The sequence below is a fragment of the Taudactylus pleione genome, unplaced genomic scaffold (genome assembly GCF_031769625.1).
Source record: "Taudactylus pleione unplaced genomic scaffold, aTauple2 ptg000086l, whole genome shotgun sequence".
NCBI classification, from domain to species: domain Eukaryota; kingdom Metazoa; phylum Chordata; class Amphibia; order Anura; family Myobatrachidae; genus Taudactylus; species Taudactylus pleione.
The window spans coordinates 23,028,620-23,053,415 of NW_028284488.1; the positions used below are offsets into that span (position 1 = coordinate 23,028,620).

Consider the following 24,796-nt stretch of genomic DNA (forward strand, 5'->3'; position numbering starts at 1 on the left):
GCTGACAAGGTTCCTGGCTTTGCTGAAAACTCTTTCCCAGTACACACTGGAGTGTGTGCAGCTAAAGCAAAGCCAGTTTGTACAAGGGCCTCCAAATAGCCTTTTTTTTACTCCCAGTAGTCAAAGGGACTATCTGACATGTCATGAAAATAATCCTCCACCATTCTATGGATCGTGACCGTATCAGATTGCGTTAAGGTAAAGGTTGCACTAATTTTGTGCAACTCTTTTAGACCTGATCAGATGTCAAAATGTTGTGCTGACTCATCCACATCACGAGTGAGTCTCTTGGAAAGCTCAGTTTTTTCCTGGCAGCCGCAGTTGCTGGAGAAACTGAAGGAGACGTTGTTGTGTTATGTACGAAAACTAACTGCGCTGGTATATTGCAAATACAGTCAATATGTGATTAAACATATTTTGTTTATTGTTATATGTTACATGTTAATATCTAATTAGGTACCTCATGTAAAAAATACTAATTAAAACACTAACACATCATAATAGTAACAATTTGAAAATTAATATATATTTGTTACATTGAAGCTCACATGGATATATCATAAAGTCAAGATCTTTTTTACATCACATTATTCACTTCTAATTCTTCTAGATCTCTCTGCTGCTTTTGACACTGTTGACCACTCTCTTCTCATACAAACACCACAATCCCTAGGTCTTCAAGACACTGCCCTTTCTTGGTTCTCATCCTATCTAATCGCTCTTTCACTGTTCGCTTTTCTGATTCTACCTCCACTTCGTTACCTCTAGCAGTTGGAGTACCACAAGGTTCAGTATTAGGTCCTCTGCTTTTCTCAATATATACCACCTCTCTTGGCAAACTAATCAGCTCTTTTGGTTTTCAATATCATCTGTATGCGGATCTACCTATCCTCCCCAGATTTGTCACCATCTGTGCTGGTCCGTGTCACTGAATGTCTCTCTGCCATTTCATCTTGGATGTCATCTCGCCACCTCAAACTTAATATTTCTAAAACAGAATTAATTATATTTCCACCGGCCAATAGTAGTTACCAACCTGATATCTCTATTACTGTTGACAACTCGACAATCAACCCAACCTCACAAGCTCGCTGCCTAGGTGTCATCCTTGACTCTGAACTGTCTTTTGTTCCTCACATTCAATCTGTCTCTAAATCCTGTTACATACATCTAAAAAACATTGCCAAAATTCGACCATATCTTACGCAAGATACTGCAAAAACTCTAATACACGCACTCAAAATTTCGCGCAGACTATTGCAATAGTCTCCTTATTGGTCTTCCCAAAAACAGGCTCTCCCCACTACAATCCATTTTGAATGCAGCTGTGAGGTTGATCTTTCTCACCAAACGTTCAGTGTCTGCTGATCCACTCTGTCAGTCCCTCCATTGGCTGCCAGTCTTCTACCATATTCAATTTAAAATACTTACACTCACACATAAGCCACGCCAACATGCATCTCTTCACTTATCTCAAAATATCTTCCAACCAGACATCTCCGCTCTGCACAAAATCTGCGTCTCTCATCCCCATGCATTACTTGTTCCCATGCACGGTTACAGGACTTTTTTCGGGCTGCATCCACCCTGTGGAATGCCCTCCCACGCACAATAAGACTTTCCACTAGTTTTCAAACATTCTCTGAAAACTCACCTCTTCAGACAAGCTTATCAGATTCCAGGACCGGCCACCTAACCTTTTACAGCTCCCTATCTAACTCTCTTCTCATAGAACACCTATCACATCTTCTCCTTCAATTTAACATCCTCCTAACTCTAGGCCAACTTTCCAGTGTGATTGGATTATACAGCCCACCAAGAACATCTGCAATCGGGCTGGACCAATTTGCAATATGTAGCACCTATCCTTGTGTATCAACACCTATTTCCTTATAGATTGTAAGCTTGCAAGCAGGGCCCTCTTACCCTTATGTATGTCTTTTATGTATGTATGTCTTTTACAAACCAGTATAATGATTCAAATTGTAAAGCGCGACGGAATTTGTTGCGCTATATAAGAAACTGTTAATAAAATAAATAAATATGTATATCTTGTTAGATCAGTGTCCCGTATCCAAAATCCATAATACTTATATCAAATAGGAAACAAAGGTATTGTCAAATAGGTCCAGTATTCTCATAAAAATTGAGTCTTTAGAACAAGAGTCCGTCAACAAAAGCTGTTCAATATACTAGTGTTTTACCTGTATTCCAAGTTAGCCATGCATGCAAATTCGAGTTTAAATTAAATCCAATTGGTGCTGAACCAAGAGCTTTAGTAAATCTTTTAAACAGTCGGTCTCACCCCTTGCAACTGTCAGTTATTTAGCCATCTGGGTACTCGGTCCATCTGCAGCTGACTTGTGCCGTAAGATCCGCTGATTCTGTGCTCTGGGGTGAAGCATGGCTCAAGGAGTGCATAGATTACTTCGGCGTTGCTGACAGGGTTCGGCCATTACTCACCCCAGCACCAGCTTCCCCTGACTTCTCATCCGGTCAGACGTCAGGTGCGGGGGTGGGTAACGCGCTGAGGATTTTCTCTTAGGTGCTCTTGGACTTCCATGTGCGGCTGTGTCTTGGTTTCCGAAGTTGCTGTCATGGGAACCGCCATGATAGTCTTTCTCACCTGACTGTTCCTTCAACCAATGGTAGCGTGGTCTCAGCTGACACTGATCTCCTATGAACTGCTACCTTAGGGTATATAACTGGGCTCTGGACACCAGGAAGTTGCCTGTGCAACATCGTCGGTTCCTGTTCCTTGCTCTCAAGTTATTTCCATATTCCATCTCAGTACCACTCTCCGGCGCATCTGGATTCAGTACACACTATCGAGTACAGTTACTGAACCATTTTCTGATGCATCTGGATTTGCACGCCGTGTACTCAGTACACACCGAGTACAAATATTGAACCACTCTCCGTTGCATCTGGATTCACACCGTGCTCTCAGTACACACCAACCGAGTACAACTACTGAACCACTATCCAATGTGTCTGGATTCGCACACCGTGTACTCAGTACACACCAACCGAGTACAACTACTGAACCACTATCCAGTGCGTCTGGATTCGCACACTGTGTACTCTGGGCCTGATTCAGAGCCGGACGCTCTGAATCAGGGCCCTCCTACCTAAAATTGGAGCGGCCTCCTGGCTGCTCGCATAGCTGTGGGTGACCACCCACAACTTATGCGAGCGGCCAAAAAGATGGTCGCGATGGTCAAGACTATCGGGCTTGTGACGAGACCCTGCGGTACGGTCTCGCTGCCGCAAGCCCAGGAGTGCTTTTGGCTCTATCAGAGCCAAAAGCACTCCCACTGACATCACTAGTGATGTCGTGGGGCCGGCCCCAGACGATAGGTGTTCCCATGGGAACGCCTCCATCTGGGCAGCAATGCCCCCAGCATGCCCACCAAAGGGGGCGTGCTGTCCTCACCATCGACAGAACGCTCCCTTTGGTGCGAGACCCATAGCGACAGCTTGCTGTCGCTATGCGGGTTTCGCGCATGCGCACGACGGAGCTCCCTCCATCGTGCGCATGCACACCAGGGCACCATCGACCCCCTTGCGAGCGCTCAGCGCTCACGAGTGGGTCTGAATTAGGCCCTCAGTACAGACCACCCGAGCACAATCACTGAACCACTCTCTGGTGTCTGGATTTGCACGTTGTATACTCAGTGCACCTCCATCATAGTGCTATCTCAGAGTCCACCTTCTGTACCAACAGTGCTCCAGTATCCAAACTCCGTGCAGTGAGCGCTCTCCCAGTCAGTGCAATCACCACCCTGCCGGCAGAGTGTCCTACTCTGTGGATCTTCCCTCTGGTCTCCCATTGTGCCTTTTCAGGAATCAATTCCCTTTGTGCCTACTCTGTACCTGTAGATATAGAAACAGTACTTATATTTTACTTAAAGTACTTCCAGTGGGCCATAGCGGTATACCTTTCTCCATTACTCACTCGTTTCGGATACCTGACCAAAGGATTGAGACCTGTTTGCCGGGAGCAGCTAAAACCCATATCCCGCTTGGAGGGGTCACTGGTGAACACCTCCCGGCAGGTTAGACTACGCACCATTGGTCAGGTCTCGTCAACATCCAATACTTGTGAATGCGAACATACATCCTGGCCCTCACCTCCGATTTCTCCCTCAACCTGGGACCACAGCTTTCAGCCCCTCAGTAGGGGATTCCGCGAAGTCAGGCATGGCAGTTGCAACGGCTGTTGGAGAGTGAGCAGACCTAGTTTGACTATATGATATGTCCATGGTAGCTTCAATGAAACAAATATATATACATTTTCAAATTGTTACTATTATGATGTGTTAGTGTTTTAATTAGTATTTTTTTACATGAGGTACCTAATTACATATAACAATAAACAAAATGTTTAATCACATTTGCAATTTACCAGCGCAGTTAGTTTTCATATAGTATTCGAGTGGGGTTAGCAATTTTCCCCTTTTCTCATACTGCTGTAGGCTTTAGCTTGATCACAGGTGGAATTCAGGCGCTAGACAGATTTGGTTTTTCTCAGTTGTTGTGTCATGTGCTACTTGAGCTGGCAACTTGCTCACCAGGAGCTCTTTGCATCTCTTAAGATGTGTGTCAGTTGGAAACAAAGACATGACATATGAACTAAACCTAGGATTAAGCACGGTCAACAAAATGTGATACAAATTCAAGATGTTGACAAGCCTTGGATCCTGGTGAAGCGAATCAAGTACTTGAACAACAAGTCTAACATACTTAGTGAAATTGCTTTGTTTCATCTGCTTTTAGTTTCTGAAGCTTTTCCAAAAGTCTAATTAGGGAAATCACCTGATTCAAGCTGGCAGAGTCTGAACTTCTTTCACAGGTGACTACGTCGAATGTTTTTAGCACCTTGCACAACATAGAACGTATTATCCACTGCACTGGACTAAGGTACATTCCCCCTCCTCTCCATATGTCATGGCTTGTTGTGTAGGTTTGGATGTCTTATTGCTGTTCCTCCATTCACTGAAGCATATAAAGGGTGTAATTCCACCTTATTACTACCTCTTGCTTCAGTTGTTGGCATTGCATATTTAACTTTTCTTGCAGCCGCTGTAATCTTCTACATGCAGTTGCTGAATAGCGAAAATGTTCCAACATTTTTTTTTATATTTCTTTTTACACACTGCTGTGAATCACTTGTAATGGTGGGCACCATTGTGAACCACTAAAGGGTTAATCCTGCACTGTGGGCAGTGACAAAAAAAACACCAGTGTGCAGTTGTGCACTAAGGGTTAATGGAACTTATGCTGCAGTGCTCAGTTAAATTACTACAGGCTAGCACCAGTGTGACACTGATAACAAGTAGCAGTACTAGTTAGTGTAAGTAATATTTATATTATAGATGTTCCTCCACTATAAAAAACAACAATAATGTTTTGCTAACTGCCTGCACTCCTATGTTTTGTCCATTTTTTCATGTTTGAACTTGTTACATCAAAAACTAGCTTGGCCAGTATTACACTAAGGGATGTGTCACTCCTCCCAGTACTACCTAACATACAATTCATCTAGCCTAGGTCAGCTGAGCTCAGCACTGTCACAATGTTCTCTCTCCTGCTGTCCTGTGTCAAATGGCGCCCAAATCACCGTGGAAGGGACTTATATAGGATCCAAATCACGTGAGATCTAAAGCTGGGAAGATAACGTTTTGCCTCGTTTTGGAATCCGAATATGGCGGAGACATCAGAGTCCTGGCTCGGATCAGGTAAGTTCATGAGGGTTCGGTTTCCTGGAAACCGAACCCGCTCATCTCTAGTTTTAGTATATTCAGGCCAGTGTAGGGGAGATAGCACATTCAGTTCCCTTCCTATCTATAGAACACTTAAATAGTGCAGGACGACATTGGGCCTGATTTAAAGGTGGATACAATGCCAATATTTGTGCAGTTGATTATTTGCAACTGTTTATGCGCAAAAGGTCCTGAAAATCCCTACGGTCCATGCATTTCCCTGAGTGTATATGCAGAGTCCACTGATGCATTCAGTGTGTAGCTGCCAGGAGCACAGACAGCTCCTCGTCTTATCTGGAAATTGGAGCCTCTCTGGGAAGGAAGGTGGAGACAGCAGAGCCCAGGGGACGGGACTCGGAGTCAGGAGCAGGCTGCACTGCACACATATTGATTAGCAGTTTAGCACAGGACATGTCACGCATGTCTGTGCTACTGCTGTAGCCAGCCCAGAGAGCAGGGAAAAAGAGCGAGCTGCACACAATGGGATCCGCGGCTGCCTCCAGAATCATGTAGATGAAGGAACCACTACACGATTTCCCCAGTGTTGTGATTATTCCAGGAGCAGCTGTCAGCGCTGCTCCGTTAATTTACCAATCCAGTGTTACTACACAAAGCTACCGCTGCATGCAGTTCCCTAGACATAAGCCTTAGCGGTGAGTTACAGCTACTATATATTGATGTTCCAAATGGGGGATACAAGTATTAAGTGGTAACTTTCATTTTACAGAACTATTGTGATGCTTATTGTATGCTAAAACTTCCATATTGGGACTGCCTAATTAATCATTCTTTGGATCCAGCTCCTTTCAAAACCTAAGAATTTAAGCAATTAATGCACAGGCTTATTTAACGTTTTACCTGTGGTCCATTCAATAAGATGGTGAAAACAGCAGTTTTATAAAATATGTCTGTTATAGGTATGTGTATAGTATTGCACCACTGGTGTATTAAATCTTTTTTTCTTGAGAAGCCATATGTGTGTTTTTGACAACAGGTATATTTATGAGTATTTTATTGGATTTCAATTACACCAGCGCAGTCACTTTAGCCACCTCCTGTTACTCCATCATTCGACAAGTTATACTTTATTTGTTATCTACCTTTATAAAGAGATATAAAAATAAATAAATAACTGCAGTAGAAAAGATAAATATTGATTAGTTGTTAGTTTGTAGAAATCTTGCTGAGCTAGTATACTGCCCTCCACTTGTATCCAGTGTCAGGCCTTCTGTGGAGTGTGTTTCTTAAGGGAACTTATTTCTTTAGACAAAAGTATGATTTTTAAGCTAACGTTAAATTGCTCAGCCAATGCACCCATCTGCTGTACGTGTGTGGGGGTCCGACATCACATAGGTGTGGGTCGCACACAGCGCTCTCCCCCAAGCCAGGACACAGCTGGGGGTTGTCAAACAGTAAGGATGTCTCCTTAGCTGTAACATACACCATGCACATGCTGCCATCACTGCACGCAGATAGCAGTCCATGCAGGCAGGGAGCGCCGTGCCCTCACCTTCACACTCAGCCTGTGCTGCTGCTTTCACTGGGAGCCACCAAATCAGGCCCAAAACCAGCCAACGCACCGCGTCCTGCATTCTCTGGTTGAGGTTATTTCCCCTTCGCTTTTCCACACCACCACACGCCGGTCTCGGCGTCTCCCAGCCGCTACTGCGCTGTCCCAGTGTCCCCTCCTCCTCCCCTATGACCGGACGTAGTATTACCTCACCACCACCAGGCACTACTCTCCGAACATGACGTCAGAGCCGGGAAACGCCCCGCCCCTCTCTCTCCATGCCTGCCCGCCCCTCACAGGAAGTTACTTGTAACCGGCCATGTGACTGTTGCTATCTGATCCTGATTGGTTGCTAATTCTCACCATTCTGTCTCCGCATTGGCCGTCGTCTAACATTTTCTGTCCTGCCAGACACCGGCATGGCGGCGATCGGTGTACACTTGGGCTGCACGTGTGCCTGTGTGGCCGTGTACAAGGTGAGGGGCTGTCAGTGTTTATTGTTTTCGTGTTTGTTATTCTTTGTATATATAGGGTAGGAGTATGCGTACTGTGTGCTGTTTGTATACGTGACCTCACACAATGCAGATCTTTTAGCAGTCTTCCACCTTGTCTGCTTTATCTCTGTATGGGCTCTATTAATCAACATTATTTTTACTAAAATAATGTGAAAAAGGGTGTTTTCACACCCTTTTCACATTATTTTAGTATCACCTATAGTTATTACAGGGCAATTGGAGTAGAATTCATAAAATTCTACTCCAACCCCTAAGTATCACTTATTTTTAGTAAAGCAGATCTCATTTCCCATAACTGTAATGGGAAATGTGATCCGACCAGAGTTACTAAAAATAAAATGTGAAAAAATACCGGGGAAAGCCCTGTGATAATAACGCCACCTGGAGGGTCTCCCCCGGTTACCGGACTCCTGCTCTGCTCTAACGGGGAGGGCAGAGCCAGGAGTCGGTCCCAGTAATCAGCTGTGTGGTCTAAACAGACCGGTTGCTGATTACTGTAAAAAAATAGTAAAAGGTGATCAGGCCTCCGGTGATGTTCTCCCTCTGGTCAGCTGGTCTCCCATAGTGCACTGCTGCCCGGTCATCAGGTGATCGGGTCCCAGTGCAGTATGGGACATCACCTGACCATAGGAATGGAGAACATCACCGGAGGCCCGGAGCATGCAGGTAAGTGCTATTAAGGGAGGGGGGGTCGCGGGGGTGGTCCGAGGTCGCGGGGGCGTGGCTTAGCGCCAGGGGGGTAGCAGCGGCGATCGGTCGGCACATGCGCAGGCACTTAATCACGGTATTTTTTGCGAAAATACCGTGATAAGGCTCCGAAGGGGATTTGCAGGGACAGAGCTTTATCGCAAGCTCTGTCCCTGTAAGGGATTTGTAGTAAATTCCTGTGATATTGCCTGAATTCGCAATACGAATTCACTCGGTAATATCACACTACAATCTGCATTCAATATGTGGATTGTAGTAAATAGAGCCCTATGACACCAAAGGGGGCAATTCAATTTGTATGCACATCGTGACTACCAATAACATCGCTTTTACCCTGTAGCACCCCATACTGGAATACTAGTGATGTTACAGGTAGTGTGAGAGAGATGAATTAAGCATTGGAGAGAGATAAAGTGATAAAGACGTTGCCCAAAGCAGCCAATCCGCTTCTGTTATTGTCAATGACAAAAGCTGATTGGTTGTTGGTTTGGGAAAGTTCTCCACTTGGTTGCTGGGTTTTTAGTGCGCAAAATCCCCCAGGAGGGGAATTTGTTTTCTCGCTCTCAGCCTACAAGGGAACTTATTTCTTTAGACAAAAGTACTGTGCGTGCAGCAGGAGCAGGACTAAGGGTAGTGTTTGCGTACAGCTGAAAGACCCTGCAAATGTAAGATTTTTGGTGAACTCGCACCTAAGTGTATATGCCCCCAAGGCTTGATACATCCTGCCCTGTATATGGTGTGTATGTGCGCAGCCTGACATTGTGGTGATGCTCAGCAGCACATCCCACTGAATTTAAATGACCCCTAGTTCCATTAAGAAATATACGTGAGTTGAGGAGCTCCGGGAGGGAGCTATTTCATTCACTGCAATGTTTACTCCGACGGAAAGTAGTTAAGTCGGAGAATGCTGGTTCTCGCAACTTAACCTGGGTGTTCAGTCGAGAGAACCGGCATTCTCTGACTAAAGTGATGGCTGTGAGGCTGTTAGTGCCGCGCTAAGCAGGAAATCGGCCTCACGGCCAGCACCTTAGTTATATTTCTCCTTGCACCCTCAGGAGAGTGTGAGAAGAGATATTTAATCGGACTAATATGTACATATAGAGGAAATTCAGTTCAACTGAGTGCATCCGTTGAATGTACTCCATGACCAATATCTTAGCAGATTTTTCCTTGCACAACATATGTGTGCGCAGGAATATTAGAGAAGTTTGTCTACTGTAATAAGCGGTAATGCACATGTAGGCACATCATGCTGAATGTAATTTTAATTGAGCTTTGATATTAACTTTGAGATGAGTCTGTCTGTTTGAGTAGAGACCTTAGTACCCATATACCCTGCTGCACAGGCTTGTTGATCGTGTGACTGCAGCGATCGCAAATACGCACAATAGCACATATTTTACCCCGAAATGGCTAACTAGGACCCACTTTTAGAAGATGAGCAGATCCCACAAGACATGCTATAATCTGGCTCTGTGCGCCAGCACACTAGCCAATCACTTGCTGCCTGTAGTGTTTCCCCAGCCAATCGCTGCCTGCAGTGTCTCCCTCCCTTTCTCTCTGCCCACCAGTGCAGTGCGTCATTCTGCTATGAATCCTCTAGGTCTGTTTCCAGCGGTGCCTCTGCATCCTCTTTGCGGGGCGCACTGACCTCGGGAGCCGCTGCCAGCACCATGTACCTGTGCTGCAGAGGCTGGCCCCAGTCACTCAGCACAGTGCCGCCACCCTCTTCCTCCGCAAAGGTGAGCGCCGCTCTCTGTCACTGCCCCATGATATGTGTTCTGTGTACGAGCAGCGAGCCAGCCTACACTGCCCTGGCCGGCATCTGTGCCCGGGGAGATGGTCACGCATATGCAGGCTGTAACCCTATATGGGTCACAGTTGACTAACCTACCACTGAGATTATTGTGACTCCATTGTGTGTAGAAGTGTGTATGTGTCTCCCCCTGCAATAGTGTGCTTTCTATGTGTCTGCAGTGCAGCACTGCAGGCCATATAGAAACTGGGCTTGGTATATCCTTGGAGGATCAGTCTGCAGTATTATTATTAATGTAGCACTGCCAGTATTACTGTCTGTGCTTAACCCCCTCTTTACCCCAGCTGCTATCTACTCCTACCTCCTCCCTACCCCCAGTACTGCCTGTCTGTAGCCACCTCCTTGCCCCAGCTGTTATGTACCCTTTCCCCCTCCTTTCCCCCACACTACAGCGCCAGCTGCTATCTACTCTGACCTCCTCCCTACCCCCAGTACTGCCTGTCTGTAACCACCTCATTGCCCCAGCCGCTATCTACCCTTGCCCCCTCCTTTCCCCCACATTACAGCGCCAGCTGCTAACTACCCTTACCTCCTCCCTACCCCAGTACTGCCTTCTCCTAACCCCATCCTTGCCCCCCCAGTACTGCCCCACTTGCTATCTACCCATACCCTCTCCCTATCCACCCCAGCACTGCCTGCCGCTAATCCCCTTCTTGCCCCCAGCTGCTATCCACCCTTATCCCCTCCCTACCCCCAGTTCTGCCTGCCCCTAACCCCATCCTTGCCCCCAGTAATGCTCTAGCTGTTATCTACTTTTACTCCCTCCCTACCCTAGTACTGCCTGCCCCTAAACCCACCAGTGCCCCCCAGTATTGCCCCAGCTGCTATCTACCCCTCCCTACCCCCACAGCACTACGTGCCCCTAACTCCCTCCTTTCCCCAATGCTGCCCCAGCTGATTTCTACTCTTGCCTCCCTACCCCCAGCACTGTCTGTCCCTAGCCCCATCCTTGCCCCAGAGCATTGTCGCAACTGCTGTCTGCACTTATCCCCTCACTACCGCCATCACTGCCTGCCCTAACCCCCTCTACCCAAACTTTTTCCTGCCTCTACCCCCAGCTCTACCCCAACTGATGCTTGCCCTTAACCCCCTACTCCAACTGTTACCTTCCCCCAGCAATTTCCCAACTGCTGCCAGCCCTCACCCCCAGAAATAGTGGAGTAGGACCCCAATTTTGTAAAGCGAGGAGTACCTGGGACCCACACATGTTTTCGCTCAGCACGATCACTGCCAGACTGCTAAACAACAACTTGAATAAGATTCTCGTGTAGATGTACTGAAACACCATTTTTTGGTTACTAGATCAACACAGGGCACGATGTAATAGAGCAAAATAAACCTCAAATGCAGAAGACCATTTATGCTTGTGGTTTGCCATTTTTTGGATGTTGCATGCTCCATTTACTTGCACTTAAATTGCCTTTGTATATAAGTATTTTTTTGTATGATCCACAAAGAAAATGTGTAAGATATTAACCTGTATCCCTTTCTAGGATGGCCGTGCTGATGTGGTGGCCAATGATGCAGGTGACCGAGTCACACCTGCTATTGTTGGATATTTGGAGAATGAAGTGGTAAGATTTTTTCCCATAATTGTTTTTTTGGCCCTACAGTAATGGACACCGTGCAACATGTTTATATGCCTAATCCTACTTTTTTTTTATACAGATTGTTGGCCTAGCAGCAAAACAAAGCAGAGTTAGGAATGCCACAAATACTATTGTGAAAGTGAAACAAATATTGGGTAGGAGGTAAGAACACTGTAATTTATTTATCCATCTATGACTTACTTTTAGTTTATAGATTATAATTGAAGAGGCGAGTGGATGAAAGTGTTATGTAACAATATGCTGAAAAATAATTTTTTAATGAATGAAGGTATTCTGACCTAGGGATTGGGGGAAAATGACACTGTGTGCGCATGCGCAGTGTCAGCTTCCACAGGAGAAGTCTCTCTCAAATGTAAAAGACCACTACGTAATGCTGGGGATATAACTTGCATGGACATTGATTACCGCAACTGCTGTCCCTGCGAGTTGTCCATAGTACATAGTAGGGATATTTTTATTAAAAATTAAACCTTAATAATCGCTGCAGTTCCGTAATTATTAATACATAGGCCCATAAATATCCCAGTTTCTGCTAAACTTAGCATAACACCTTCATCCACTCACCATTTTTCAATGTTTGTATAGTGCCCACCATATTATGCAGTGCTCTACAAAGTATATTTTATCATTTACATTGGGTCCAAATCCCATTGGAGGTCCCAGTCTAAACCATGTAACATAATCGGATAGTTCCCTGGGAAAAATCAAACCCATTGCACAAATGCTATGAGTCAACAATGCTAACCACCGTGTTACCATGCCTACCAGGATATTTGGTTGGAGTAATGTAATCCTATTTTAGATTTGATCTCCCTAACTTATGCTTGCTCAAAGCAACCATGTAGTTAGATATTAAAGGTTGCCCTACTTTTGAAAGGCTTGATTAGACCCAGCTTTCACATAGCTATTACATATTTTATATATTTTTGTTGCAAACAAACATTATGATTAAGTATACTCATTAGGAATTCTTGTTCAAACAAATCTTGGTGCAGCCAGGCTTTTCCTTTTAATAGGTTATATATGTCTTATCTATAATATGGATAAAATAAAACAGTTTATATGTTGCTAATGTGTATATATAACTTTTTTTTTTATGTATAATAGCTTTGAAGACCCACAGGCTCAGAAACACATCTCTGAAAGCAAGTGTTCAGTAAGTAGCCTATATTTCTTTTTTAATATTGGTAATAATACTGACATATCTCTTTCCAATCTCACTAGACAGTATTATAAAACAACACTAAAGGTTAAGAGGCAAGAAGCACAGCTGCAGGGCCAACATGTTGAATGTTTAAATAGTCATTTACTTTGCCACCTGCTACAAAGGCCAAAATCCAATGTTTGATTACAGTTCTGTAGTATTTACCTGTTTAACAATGCAATTTTTGTAGTAATAACCATTTCCATTGGTCACTATTTCCTAACAGTTGGCATTAGAGCAGATCCACAGTCAGCTGTCAGTAGCCAAACTTATTTTAGGTTACTCTATTAAACACAGGAATGATAATTACAGAACTAAGGTACTACCAGATATGGGAGTTCTTTGGATTTTGGAATTGCATAATAAGAGACTGGTTGAAGAGGCGAATGTTAATTTTGGGTTCTGTTGCAGTGTGGACTGATGTTACATGTAGATATTTAATAGAAATTCACTTTGAGTGTTTACATTTATTTGAATTGGTGACATTTATAAAAATGGTTGTACAGGCAAACGGCAAACCAAGAAAATTAACTAACAAAAAAAGCCCCTTGCATAGGACAAGTTCCTTACCAGTTTTTCTGTTGCAAACACTACTTGACTTTCCCAATTGTTGCGCCGCCCTCTTGGCTCCACCCAAGTATCCTAAACCTCATATCATTACAGTTAGGCTACGTACATATAAGGACAGAATGACGTGTATCCTAGCCGACCAGATATAGCCTTCCATCGGGTGGCTGTACACACTGCACTATCCAGTGCACAAGAGCGTGATGTACCCTTCCATACCGCATTCACCTGCATGCCGTCGTCTGCCCATCTGACCTGCAGCACATCAGATGGGACAATCCCACTGACGACGCTTGTGAACGCATGATTGAGGCTACACACTAAGCGATATGGACGGTATATCGTTCCGATCCACATCGGAATGATATGTCATCCACTATATCGCCAGATGTGTAATCAGCCTTAGAAGGAGGTAGCTTTACTAACTGGCAGTCACTAATCCTTGTCGGTTTTGAAAAGTCAGACAGTTATGGTGCGTACACACTAGACAATATGCTCCCTGAGCGATATCGTCTAGTGTGTCCACAGCATGGTGTGCTCAATGTCGTTCATGACATTGAGCACACCCACTGAACGATATCATTAACGATATCGTTCAGCGCCGGGCTCTCTCCCCCATTCCATAACATGCAGCAACCTGACGATATCGTCTGGTTGGCCTGCATGTTAACCCGATGAACGATGATGACGAACGACCCGTGGGAACGCGCGTCGTCGTTATCGTTCATCGTTTTTGTGTTAAAAATGGACGATAAAGTGGACGACTGAACGATATCGTTATCGTTCAGTCGTCCACTTTAATCGCCCAGTGTGTACGCACCATTAGTAAATCTACCCAGAGACTCTTAAGCTGGGTACACACTAGGACAACTGATCGGCTGTCCGGCCGATCCGCCGTCCTATGTGATGATTGGTAAGTGCATACACACTTACCAATCATCGACCCGATGTGTCATGCCTGACGTTACAACTGGGTGGGCATTTACATATACCCGCCCATTTGTGATGTCAGTCACCGAACGTACACACAGCACGATGTGCTGATATATCTGCAGATATATGCTGCAAATGAACAATGTTTTCAGACATATCGTCTATACACACTGGCCGGCGCAAACACAATGGGCACGATTCTATCCTATGCGATGTGAATAGCGCCGGGAGATAGCTCCCGGAGCTATTCAATTGTGCGCGGTGTTTAGTCGGAGAATGCCCGTTCTCGCGACTAAACACCCTGTTTAAGGCGTGATAACGGACATTCCCCGACCTAACTTCCCGGCGTGATGCTGTTTTCCCGGCGCTAAGGGCAGAAAACAGCCTCGCGCCAGGACTTTTGCCGGATTTCTGCTCTCATCCTCGGGGGGATGCAGGAAGAAATCCTAGTCGGACTTGACAGCGCGGTGTATTGAATAGCTCCGGGAGCTCACTCCTGGCGCTATTCACATCGCATAGAATAGAATCGTGCCCAATATACCTAGTGTTCACTCTAGCTCCGTTGGCAGGCAGGGCGCCAGAGCTAGAGAGGGCACGTCCGTGCGCGCGCTGGAGGTGTGCTCCCGAAAAGGGGGCGTGGTCATTGAAAAGGGGGCGTGTCTATAAGACACGTCCCCTTTTCGTTATTCTTGGGGGCGTGCCCGGCACTTACAGACACGCCGGGTAACCCCAAGTGCTGCAGACAGGGAGAACAGATGCCGGGCGCATGCGCCCGGCGTCTACTCTCCGGGGGTGAGGGGTCACCGCACATTTCCCCACCTGCGGGTCACTGCGACCCGCGGGTTAAAACGGCCCCGCAGGCTGTGAGGGCAGGGAGCTTTTTGCCCTCCAGAAGGAGGGTAGGGCGCCGCGCCACGCTAAAACAGCCTAGCGGGAACGCTATATATCGGCAGTTCAATTGAAAGGCTGATATATCGGTCATTGTGTACCCAGCATTACTGTATATCTGTACTTTGCTGCTCTCGTGTCGATTTATTTATTTATTTTTTCTTTCCGTGCTTGTGATTTACCCCGGACAGGAAGGGACACTGGATGTGCCTGAACCTACATGCGGCCAAGTTATAATTTGGGGCAAAGATTTCCTGGAAGTGCAACGTTCAAAATGCTAGGCTAAAAAGTGAACCTGAGAGTGGGGAATTGGTTTGAGGGCAGCCGCATCTGGGGCGAAAGATACTTTCAAAGCCATATTTGGCGCAGTCCATCAATTCAAGGCTCCGGATATACAGTACTAAGCACTACTTAGTATTTAGTTAGATACAAATTTAAATGCTCAAACCAAAATGTGATGGATTTTGTTAGGAATTTGCATACCTCTATATATAAAAAATATTGCATTGACTATGTTGGCAAGTTTCTAAGCATTCTCCCTGTGGTGTTATTTAGAAGCAGATTTGAGGGTATGTGGTGACAGGGGGAAAAGAAAATGATGAGCTCTATTCTGGAAATGTTGAACTTCAGGTAGTTTTGCAAAATAATAGAATAGATATGAACAGCGCAAAAAATAAAAAATGGATAGCGGCCACCAACGTACTAAGAGACGCTTCCATAAATACTTCTCAATATACAATAACTTAATGTGTTGAAATATTGCACTATATATATTTTTTTTCTTTCCATGTAATACCATCGTTATAGAGACCTCAATTTGTCAAGATTGAACGCCTATAATCTATATATCTTTATGGCAACAAGCTTCAGGTAGTGTTTGGACATCCATGTGGATGCACGTAATAGTTTTGTCAGCATAGTAGTGGTTCAGTAGGCTGAAAGGAGCTAGTTAGTTCCCTAAGAGAGAATGTGTACAGTGATAAAATAAGCCAATAATAGAGCCTTGTGTGACCCTAAAAGATAGTTGGAGGTGAGGGGAGCAGCTTGATGGGTAGAAAGTGAATCAGGAAAGAGCTGTCACGAAGGCCAGGGGAGTGAAGGGTGTATAGGAGAAGATTAGAGTTATGGGGGGTATCCACTTAGCGATATACAAACGACAGCATGATTGCGACATTGCAATCGTGCTGTCGTTTGTATAGCTAGTGATGTGCCTAGACTGAACATTCACTCGTTCAGTCCCGGCACATCCCTCATCCCCGCACATGCAGAATCTGACGAGATCGTCAGGTTGACCTGCATGTACGGGCGATGTCGGAAGCGACCCGCGGGCACGCACATCGCGGGTTGCTTCCGTCCAAAACATGCACGATGCATGAGCGATTTAAACAAGCGATCGCACGATAACTACATCGTTATCGTGCAATCGCTTGTTTAAATCGCTTAGTGGATCCCCCCATTAGTATGGAGGAAATGGCCTTTAGACTCTACTAGATGTAGATCATTGATCACTATTGTAAGTGAGGTCTCACTGGAAAGTTGGGGGTGGAAGCCTGGTTGCAGAATGTCAAGAATAGAGAGTGAGGAGAGATAGTAAGAGAGGTCTTTGTACACAAGTCACCCCACATGGGAGGCAAAGTGGAGAAGACAAATAGGGTGGTATTTGGAGAGAGAAGTTGGGTCAATAGATGGATGTCTTCGGATTGTTGAGATGAGCAGATGTTTAAAGAAGGCTGGAAGAGAGATGGGTTGAAGTTGTGGGCATGCAGTGAGGGCGAGGGAATATAGAAGTCGGGGGGCAGTGTGCTCAAGGGGGTTGTGGTCATTGAGTGAGATGATGAGGTAAGTTTAGAGACTTCATTTTTTGTTATTAGTAATGCTGAGTACACACTGGACGATATATCGTTCGTACAGCTGATTATCAATATATATCGTCCTAGCCTGTATATCTGTGAACTACGTCATACACCTACTGTATATGTTGTGTCGGCTGTACAGCACAACAGATGCAATATATCTTTCAGATATACTGTGCACTATTGCCTGTGTGCAGAGGCGAGTGACCGTCTCGTATGCCGGCTGCAGGTATCTCCGGCAATGAAGTCTCTCAAACCTCTACAAAGCAACCTAAAAAGACTCCACCTACCAATTCCTGTGGCCAGACATATCAGTCATCCAGTAAGTGTGTATGCACTCCTGCATACACACCATATCAGTCTGTCAGTCAGCTGGATGGCCAATCTGTCTGCCAAGTCTGTACCTGGTTTAAGAATGGCCTCTGTGTGGATTGATGAGTGTAGGGAAGGTGGATGAAGTGTGCAAGATTCTGCTTGAGGAAATACTTTGATAATTAAAGCAGGTGATAAAATCATGGGAAGGGGAAGGAAGAGGTGGAGTTGGGCAGATTAGTGAGTTGCAGATGACACAGAGATGATGGGGGTTAGACGGCAGGGTGGATATTAGTGAAGTATGTTTGATCGGCAAGAGAAAGGGCAGTGATATAAGACAAAAGGAAGAATTTATAGAGGAGGACATCTGCAAAGGATGAGATTTCCTCCAGCAGTGCTCAGGAATGCAAAGCATTGTTCAGTGCTCAGGTAGCGGGAGTGTTGGGTGTGCCGTTGTTGAGCCTTGGATCATCAAAGATTATAAAATGGGGGATGGAGCTGCATTGTCTAGGGCACAGGTTCTCAAACTCTGTCCTCAGGACCCCAAACAGTGCATGTTTTGCAGGTCTCCTCACATGATTACTAGTGAAACAGGTAGCTGCACCTGTGGATCTTTTAAAACGTGTCAGTGACTAATGAGTACACCTGTGAACCTGCTGGGTGACCTGCAAAAAGTGAACTGTGTGGGGTACTGAGGACCGAGTTTGAGAACCACTGGTCTAGGGATAAGGTGAATGTTTTGTTGTAGAAGGAGGCATCCTGATCAGTGAAGGACAGGTTACTCCTAGGAGAAAGTAGTTGTTTTAGTGAGAATGAGAAGCAAATCAAGAGTGTGTAGAAGTCGCTGTGTGCATGTGGATTTGGGTGCCTGAGATAAGATGTGATTTTTGTCAGAGAGTGAGTAGCCAAGTCAGAGGAATTAGAGATGGAGTGGAAGCAGGAGAAGACCAGGTCAACACAGTGGACTTCAGATGTTTTTGCCTTAGCATTTTGCACTTGCATCGCAGTAGCATTTGTTCCAAAATGCAACATTTCCATTTTTATTCCTTCTACTTTTTTTTACCCATCTTTGAGGGATCTAAACTGATAAAGCAGAGTATGTCTAGATGTCAAGTTATGCCATTATTAGGACTCCGGAAGCTAAGTGGGCTGTAGTGGTGTACATATAAAGAGTAACAGGGGTGACCTCGATGGTGTTGTCTGAATAAGCAGCTGTTCAAATGGAGGTGTCAATCTCCAAAATAGAATAAAATCAAATAAACAAAAAGGATAATGGTACTAATGTGGGTATAGTAAAATCCACAATTGGGAAACTATGTAAAACAGCTTGGTTGGTATTAAATGGTAAAAACTTTAAATTATTAAAAGACAAAGTTGATATCAATGGGCCTGATTCAGAATTGGGAATAGAGTAAGAAAGAGCAAGTAACTGCATCTTAGTAAAACCATGCTGCATTGCTGGTGAGGCAGATTAATTATTTGCAGAGAGATTTAGATTTGGGAGGAGTGTGTCCAAACGCAAATGTAAATTGCAGTGTAAAAATAGAGCCGTGCAGTATTTGTGGGCTACTGTACATGCAACAGCAGCCAGTATTTACCCCACATGCAAAAATATTGTATGTGTTTAGTGTTCACTCTAGGTCCGGTGGCAGGCAGGGCGCCTGAGTTAGGGCAAATCTGCATGCGCGCCCAAAAAGGGGGCATGGCCAATGGAAAAGGGGCATGTCTTTAGGACGCGTCCCTTTTTCGTCACTTTTGGGGGCGTGACCGGCACTTGCGGACATGCCAGGCAGCCCTCAAGCACCGCAGTCACTGTGCGCCCGGCATCCAGTCACCGGCGGTGACAGCTGCGCTGCCGTTTTCCCCACCTGCGGGACACTGCGGCCCATGGGTGGAGGACAGAACCCACAGGCTGTTCAGCGGGGTGCCGCACTGGAGGGCAGGGTGCTTTCTGCCCTTCAGAAATAGGGCAGGGTGCGGCGCCCCGCTGAAACAGCCTAGCGGGAACGCTATGTATTTGCACCCCTTGCATTGCTACGTGGTTTGTCCACAAAGCAACCTACAAAAACCTTGCCTATCAATTAGTCTTTAAAAATATTTCTCTTCGAAGTGGTTGGATTCACAGCAATTCAGCTATTGCTGCTTTAGAAAAATTGTGTTTCCTCCATAGGGGACACAGACTCTACGCAGGGTATAGGCTGGTGAGTAGGAGTCTAAGCACCACATAGTTAAAACTTCTTCTCTATCACCCTAGGCTTCCTCCTCCTTATGCCCCGTCCCAGCCACAGGCAACTCCAGTTTTTTGTTGGTGCCTGCAGGAGGAGCACAGTTTTGGAAGCTGCCTAAGCATTTCATATTTTTAATTTATTTGTTTATTTTTATTTTCAACAGAGTGGGCAGTGCTAGGCGCCCACACTGCCGCTCCACCAACCCCAGTGCCGGCGGCCGCAGCGCTGGCAACTGGGTCAGCGTCTTCGGCCTGAACTCCACAGCACAGAGGGGAATGTTGTATGTTCTCCACCCAATTCTTGGCCACAGCCAATCCCTGCAGGGATGTATCTACCCCTTGGATAGGAGGTGTGCTATTTACTGGGCACCCAAGCTCCTTCTCTGCAGCCAGGTTTCTGGCCACCATCACAAGCTCCATCCCAATGAGCTTTTTATACTTATGCTTGTTGCGTCTTTCAGCGCCGGTGAGGGAGACCGCCGGCGGTGCTGGCTGTAGGGACCTAGGTCTTTTCCACATCCCCACTAGACCACCAGGGCAGCGGCTCGCCGCGGTGTAGTCGGCCATTTTGCCTTGGGGTCCATGCCAGAAGGGGAGGTAAGTTCTCACAGTTAGCACCTCCCCCACCCCTGGGTGCTATCCTCTACTCCCTCAAGAGAGGCATTTCGACCCAGCGTGACTTCTCTCTCTCTACTCCCTCAACAGACCCCGGGCAGCCATTTTCACAGTGCCCGCTTGTCTCCGGAGAGGGCTCGGGCTCCTGGTTTTCCTGTATTCCTCTCCCTCAGCGGTCAGTTTATATATATATATATATATATATATATATATATATATCTCCTTCCTCCCATCTTGGGGTTGGTTTGTTGAGCACTTATTGCCTTTTTATTGCTGCATTGAATGTTCTGTGTGTTTGTCTGTTTAGGAGTACTTTGTTACAGTCTCACTGATTCCTACTGCTGGTATTATTTAACGGTCTCTGCCTAGCCCCACTTATTTATTTATTTGTGGTGCATAAACATTCATTGCTTAATGGTACACCACAGTTGCTTGCTTTGGTGTGTGGGGACCCCCTTGGATTTCTGTACCATGTCCTCCAAGGGAGTTGGACGCTTCTGTGTTGGGGCACTGTACTACTGTATTTTCTTCACAGGTTCCAAACTACGATGGTCTCTGTGTTCGCTGTTTCACAACTTCATAGCAGGAGGTTCTTTCAGCTACACCTGTCAGTCGAGAACCTGCTTGGGCTTCCTCTCTATCCCAGGTAATGTTGCAGTTAGTTGACAGGCTCACAACCCCTGTGCCCACTCACTCTCTTGGTATGCCTACAGGCGTGGCCCATATCTCCAATGTGATGCCGTCTCCTTTGCAGTCATCTGCTGTGAAGCCTCCTTGGATGCAGCCTTTCACGCAGTCAGTGCAGGGTTTGGCGCAGGTGTCATAATTATTGAAACAGATGCTAGACAGAGACCGCACGGGTCATTTTTACACCCTTGTCTGATAATGATTCAGAGTCTGAGGTTTTCTAAGGCCACAAAGAAAATGTATCTGTAACCTCTGATGTTGAGACCGCAAGACTCCCAACCTCAGGCAGATGCAGTTTCTCTTATAAAACTGGTTAAATCGCTGCTGCTAATCATGGATGTTGAGTCGGACCCTATGTCTAGGGCACCAGTGTTTAAGCGTCAGAAGTAGGCAGTTTCAGAGTTCCCTTCCTCTGCGTGGCTTGAGGACCTTTTAGTGGAGGCATGAACCCACCCTAATAGGCACTTCCAAGTTTCTAAACTTATTGCTTTCTTTTATCCTCTGCCTGCTGCGGATCGGGCTAAATGGGAGGCTCCTCCCCCGGTTGATGCGCACGTTACCTGCCTGGTCAAGAATACTACCCTCCCTCTTCCTAACACGGCATCCCTATCTGGTGGATAGGAAGTTGGAAACTTTCCACAAAACTATTTATTCTAATGCAGGTGCGGTTGGCGTCCACCTGGGTTGCTAAGGCCATCGGTCGCTGAGCAGACGCCCTGGAAGATGGCCTCACTTCAGGTACCCAGAGGAACGAGATTTTGTCTCTTGTGGAGCATGTCCAAGAGGCGGCTGCCTATCTTGGAGAGGTGGCAATAGACACTGGTATCCTAACTTCCAAGGTATCAGAATCTTCCGTGTCAGCTAGGAGAGCTCTCTGGCTTCGTTACTGGCATGCTGACTCTTTGAAGGCCCTTAGGCTCTTCCCTTTTCAGGGGATATTCTCTTTGGTCTGGAATTAGGCAATTTCGTGGCCACAGTGGCGGCATCCAAGACAGCCTTACTCTCTTCTGCGGCAGCTTCTAGGTCATGATCATTTAATATTTTGCTCCTTTTGTCCGCAGGGAAAAGCCAAGGTTTTATAGAGCCTATGGCTCCTCCGATAAGTGTTCTAAGCCAGCAGGTAAACAACCCTGGTCTACCAGGTGCCCGGCCACCAAGCCAGCCGACGACCCCAGCGTGGGAGGCCGACTTCTGCTTTATTTCCGAGATTTGGACGGCGACCACGACGGACGCCTGGGTAAGAGCTATAGTCTCCAAGGACTATGTGATGACGTTTCGGGAGCATCCTCCAGCCCAGTTTTTTTTTCAAGGTCATTGTTCCGATTTCAGCGGGACACAGCCTCTTCCTGGTTCGGAAGCCGGAACGGTTCCTTCTGGCCGATTGCGGGTCCCCAAGTTCCGCATGGATTTGCATCGCTCCATCATACTAGCTCTGGAGCCGGAGGACTTTATTGCCTCCTTAGACTTCCAGAATGTCTATTTGCATGTTGCCATCTGACTCAGTCACCAGCAGTTCCTCTGGTTTGCTGTTTCGGCTTTGCCATTTGGACTTTCTACGGCTCCTTGTGTCTTCACGAAAGTCATGGTGGCTCATCTTCAGAGCAGGGGAATCCGAATTCTATCCTAGCTGGACGACCTACTTCTCCTGGCCCAGTCACCGGAGGTCCTCAGGGAACATATGCATGTCACGGTGGACCACCTTCAGGCCTACAGGTGGGTCATCAATTGGAAGAAATCCTCTCTGTCTCCATCTCAGGAGATGTTGCATTTGGGGGCCTTACTGGACTCCAGGGTTCAGTGGGTGTTCCTCCCTGCCGTCAAAATATGGGACTTAAAGGCCAAAACTCGCTTATTTCTGCATCACCGCCAGGTGTTGGTATACTCTTGCATGCGGCACTCCTCAGTCATGGCACCATGAAGGAGGTCAGTCTCATTTTCCTTTGGACGGAGCCACATCTTCCGTGCCTGTCGGCAGTCTACATCCCAGAAGTACAAACTTGGGAAGCAGACTTCCTAAGTCGCCGGGATGTTAATTCGGGCGAATGAGCTCTACATCCAGACGTCTTTCAACTCCTGGTTCTTAGCTGGGGCTTGCCGGACATCGACATGATGGCGTCACGGCACAATCACCAGCTACCGAGGTTCTGCTCACGCAACAGAGATCCGGGTGCCTTTCTTGTGGTCGCCTTGGTGGTTCGGTGCGCCTTTCCTCTGTTGTGCATATTCCCTCTAATCTCTTTGATTCTGTGGGTCCTCCGCAAGTTGAAGTTGGAGGGCAGCTACAGTGATCCTAGTAGCTCCCGATTGGCCACGATGGGCTTGGTACGCTGATCTTCAAGGCCTCTCCGTCGCCGCTCCTCTGCATCTTCCCCTGCGGATAGATCTTCTGTCTCAGGGCCTGTGCTTCCATCTGGATCTGACCTGTCTCTCTTTGACGGAGTGGCTCTTGAGAAATCCGTCCTGAGAGCTAAGGCTTCTCCAGGTCAGTCATTAACACTATGTGCAATGCCCGGAAAAAACACTAAGGGGTAAATTTACTAAAGTGAGCGTTTTTAGAAGTTAGTTTTAAAAGTGATGTTGCCCATAGCAACCAATCAGATTCTACTTAACATTTAACTAGCACCTTCTAGAAGATAATAGCTAGAATCTGATTGGTTGCTATGGACAACATCACTTTTAAAACTCACTTCTAAAAGCTCTCACTTTAGTAAATTTACCCCTAAGAATAAATAAATAAATTCTGACGCACTGTCACAAAGCTGCTGGTAAAAGGTTTTGTCAATCCCAATATAAATCACAAGAAATAAAGTAGATACCACCGCTAGTCACAAACATAAATGATGGACGGTTTTAAACTTAACCAATAGACATTTATTTAATCTTTAAAAGTATGCATATTGTGCAAATAATTTACATCTCATGGGGTGCTCACAATGGATATAAAATACATAAAAATAACCATTTAGAGGAAGTACAATATTGCACAAATCTGCTCCTGTGATTTCTATACTGGAATTAGGACTCTCTCCTCTGTATCCGATATGGAGTATATTAAGCAGCAAGAAGTAACCGATCAGTGGACCAGTGGCTCCAAAGCAGTCCTTAGCATCCAACGTGCAAATTATGGGTTGAGGCAAAGTCCACCAGGTGTCCTCCAATGCTGCAATTTTGTTCCAAGGGGAGATATAAAGTCTAGCAAAAGTCCAATAGGTCACAGGAGTCCAGAAAAAATAGTCTCAATACGCTTTGCACTCTCACCCAACTTCCTCAGGAGTCTAGTGTTTACACTCCACGTCACTGACAGTGCGCGCTCCCGCACATTGTCAGTGACATCGCCGCATGCAGCATAGCCTCCGCCGTTGCGATGTCGCTCCCAAGTGTGGATGCACTTGCCGATGTCTGGACCCCCATTGCACGACAGGTCAGCTGGGTTCACATCGTTAAAATGTAAGAAAGTGTACCCAGCTTGACGCACCTGGTTTGCGGGGCTTTGCTCTGCTTCCGGTTCCCCTGTCTGCATCTGCTGTGTGTTTGTCAGTCTTCCAACTCCTCCTTCTTGCTCTTTGCCTTGGGCTTGCTAACTTAA

At 46.1% G+C, this 24,796-nt stretch overlaps 2 protein-coding genes across 2 annotated transcripts in view; one reads left to right on the top strand and one right to left on the bottom strand.

Moving 5' to 3' along the window:
* Positions 1-7,473, bottom strand: part of CDNF (cerebral dopamine neurotrophic factor) — a 28,919-nt gene extending 21,446 nt beyond the window's left edge. Inside the window, exon 1 of the mRNA XM_088468783.1 lies at positions 7,276-7,473. Within this exon, the coding sequence (XP_088324909.1) occupies positions 7,276-7,357 (82 nt within the window). The 5' untranslated portion in view covers positions 7,358-7,473. The remainder of the gene's footprint in view (positions 1-7,275) is intronic.
* A 163-nt stretch (positions 7,474-7,636) lies between these two features.
* HSPA14 (heat shock protein family A (Hsp70) member 14) overlaps positions 7,637-24,796 on the top strand; it is a 53,404-nt gene continuing 36,244 nt past the window's right edge. Inside the window, exons 1-4 of the mRNA XM_088468782.1 lie at positions 7,637-7,751; positions 11,808-11,888; positions 11,983-12,065; positions 13,032-13,080. Coding sequence (XP_088324908.1) covers positions 7,695-7,751; positions 11,808-11,888; positions 11,983-12,065; positions 13,032-13,080 — 270 coding nt within the window. The 5' untranslated portion in view covers positions 7,637-7,694. The remainder of the gene's footprint in view (positions 7,752-11,807; positions 11,889-11,982; positions 12,066-13,031; positions 13,081-24,796) is intronic.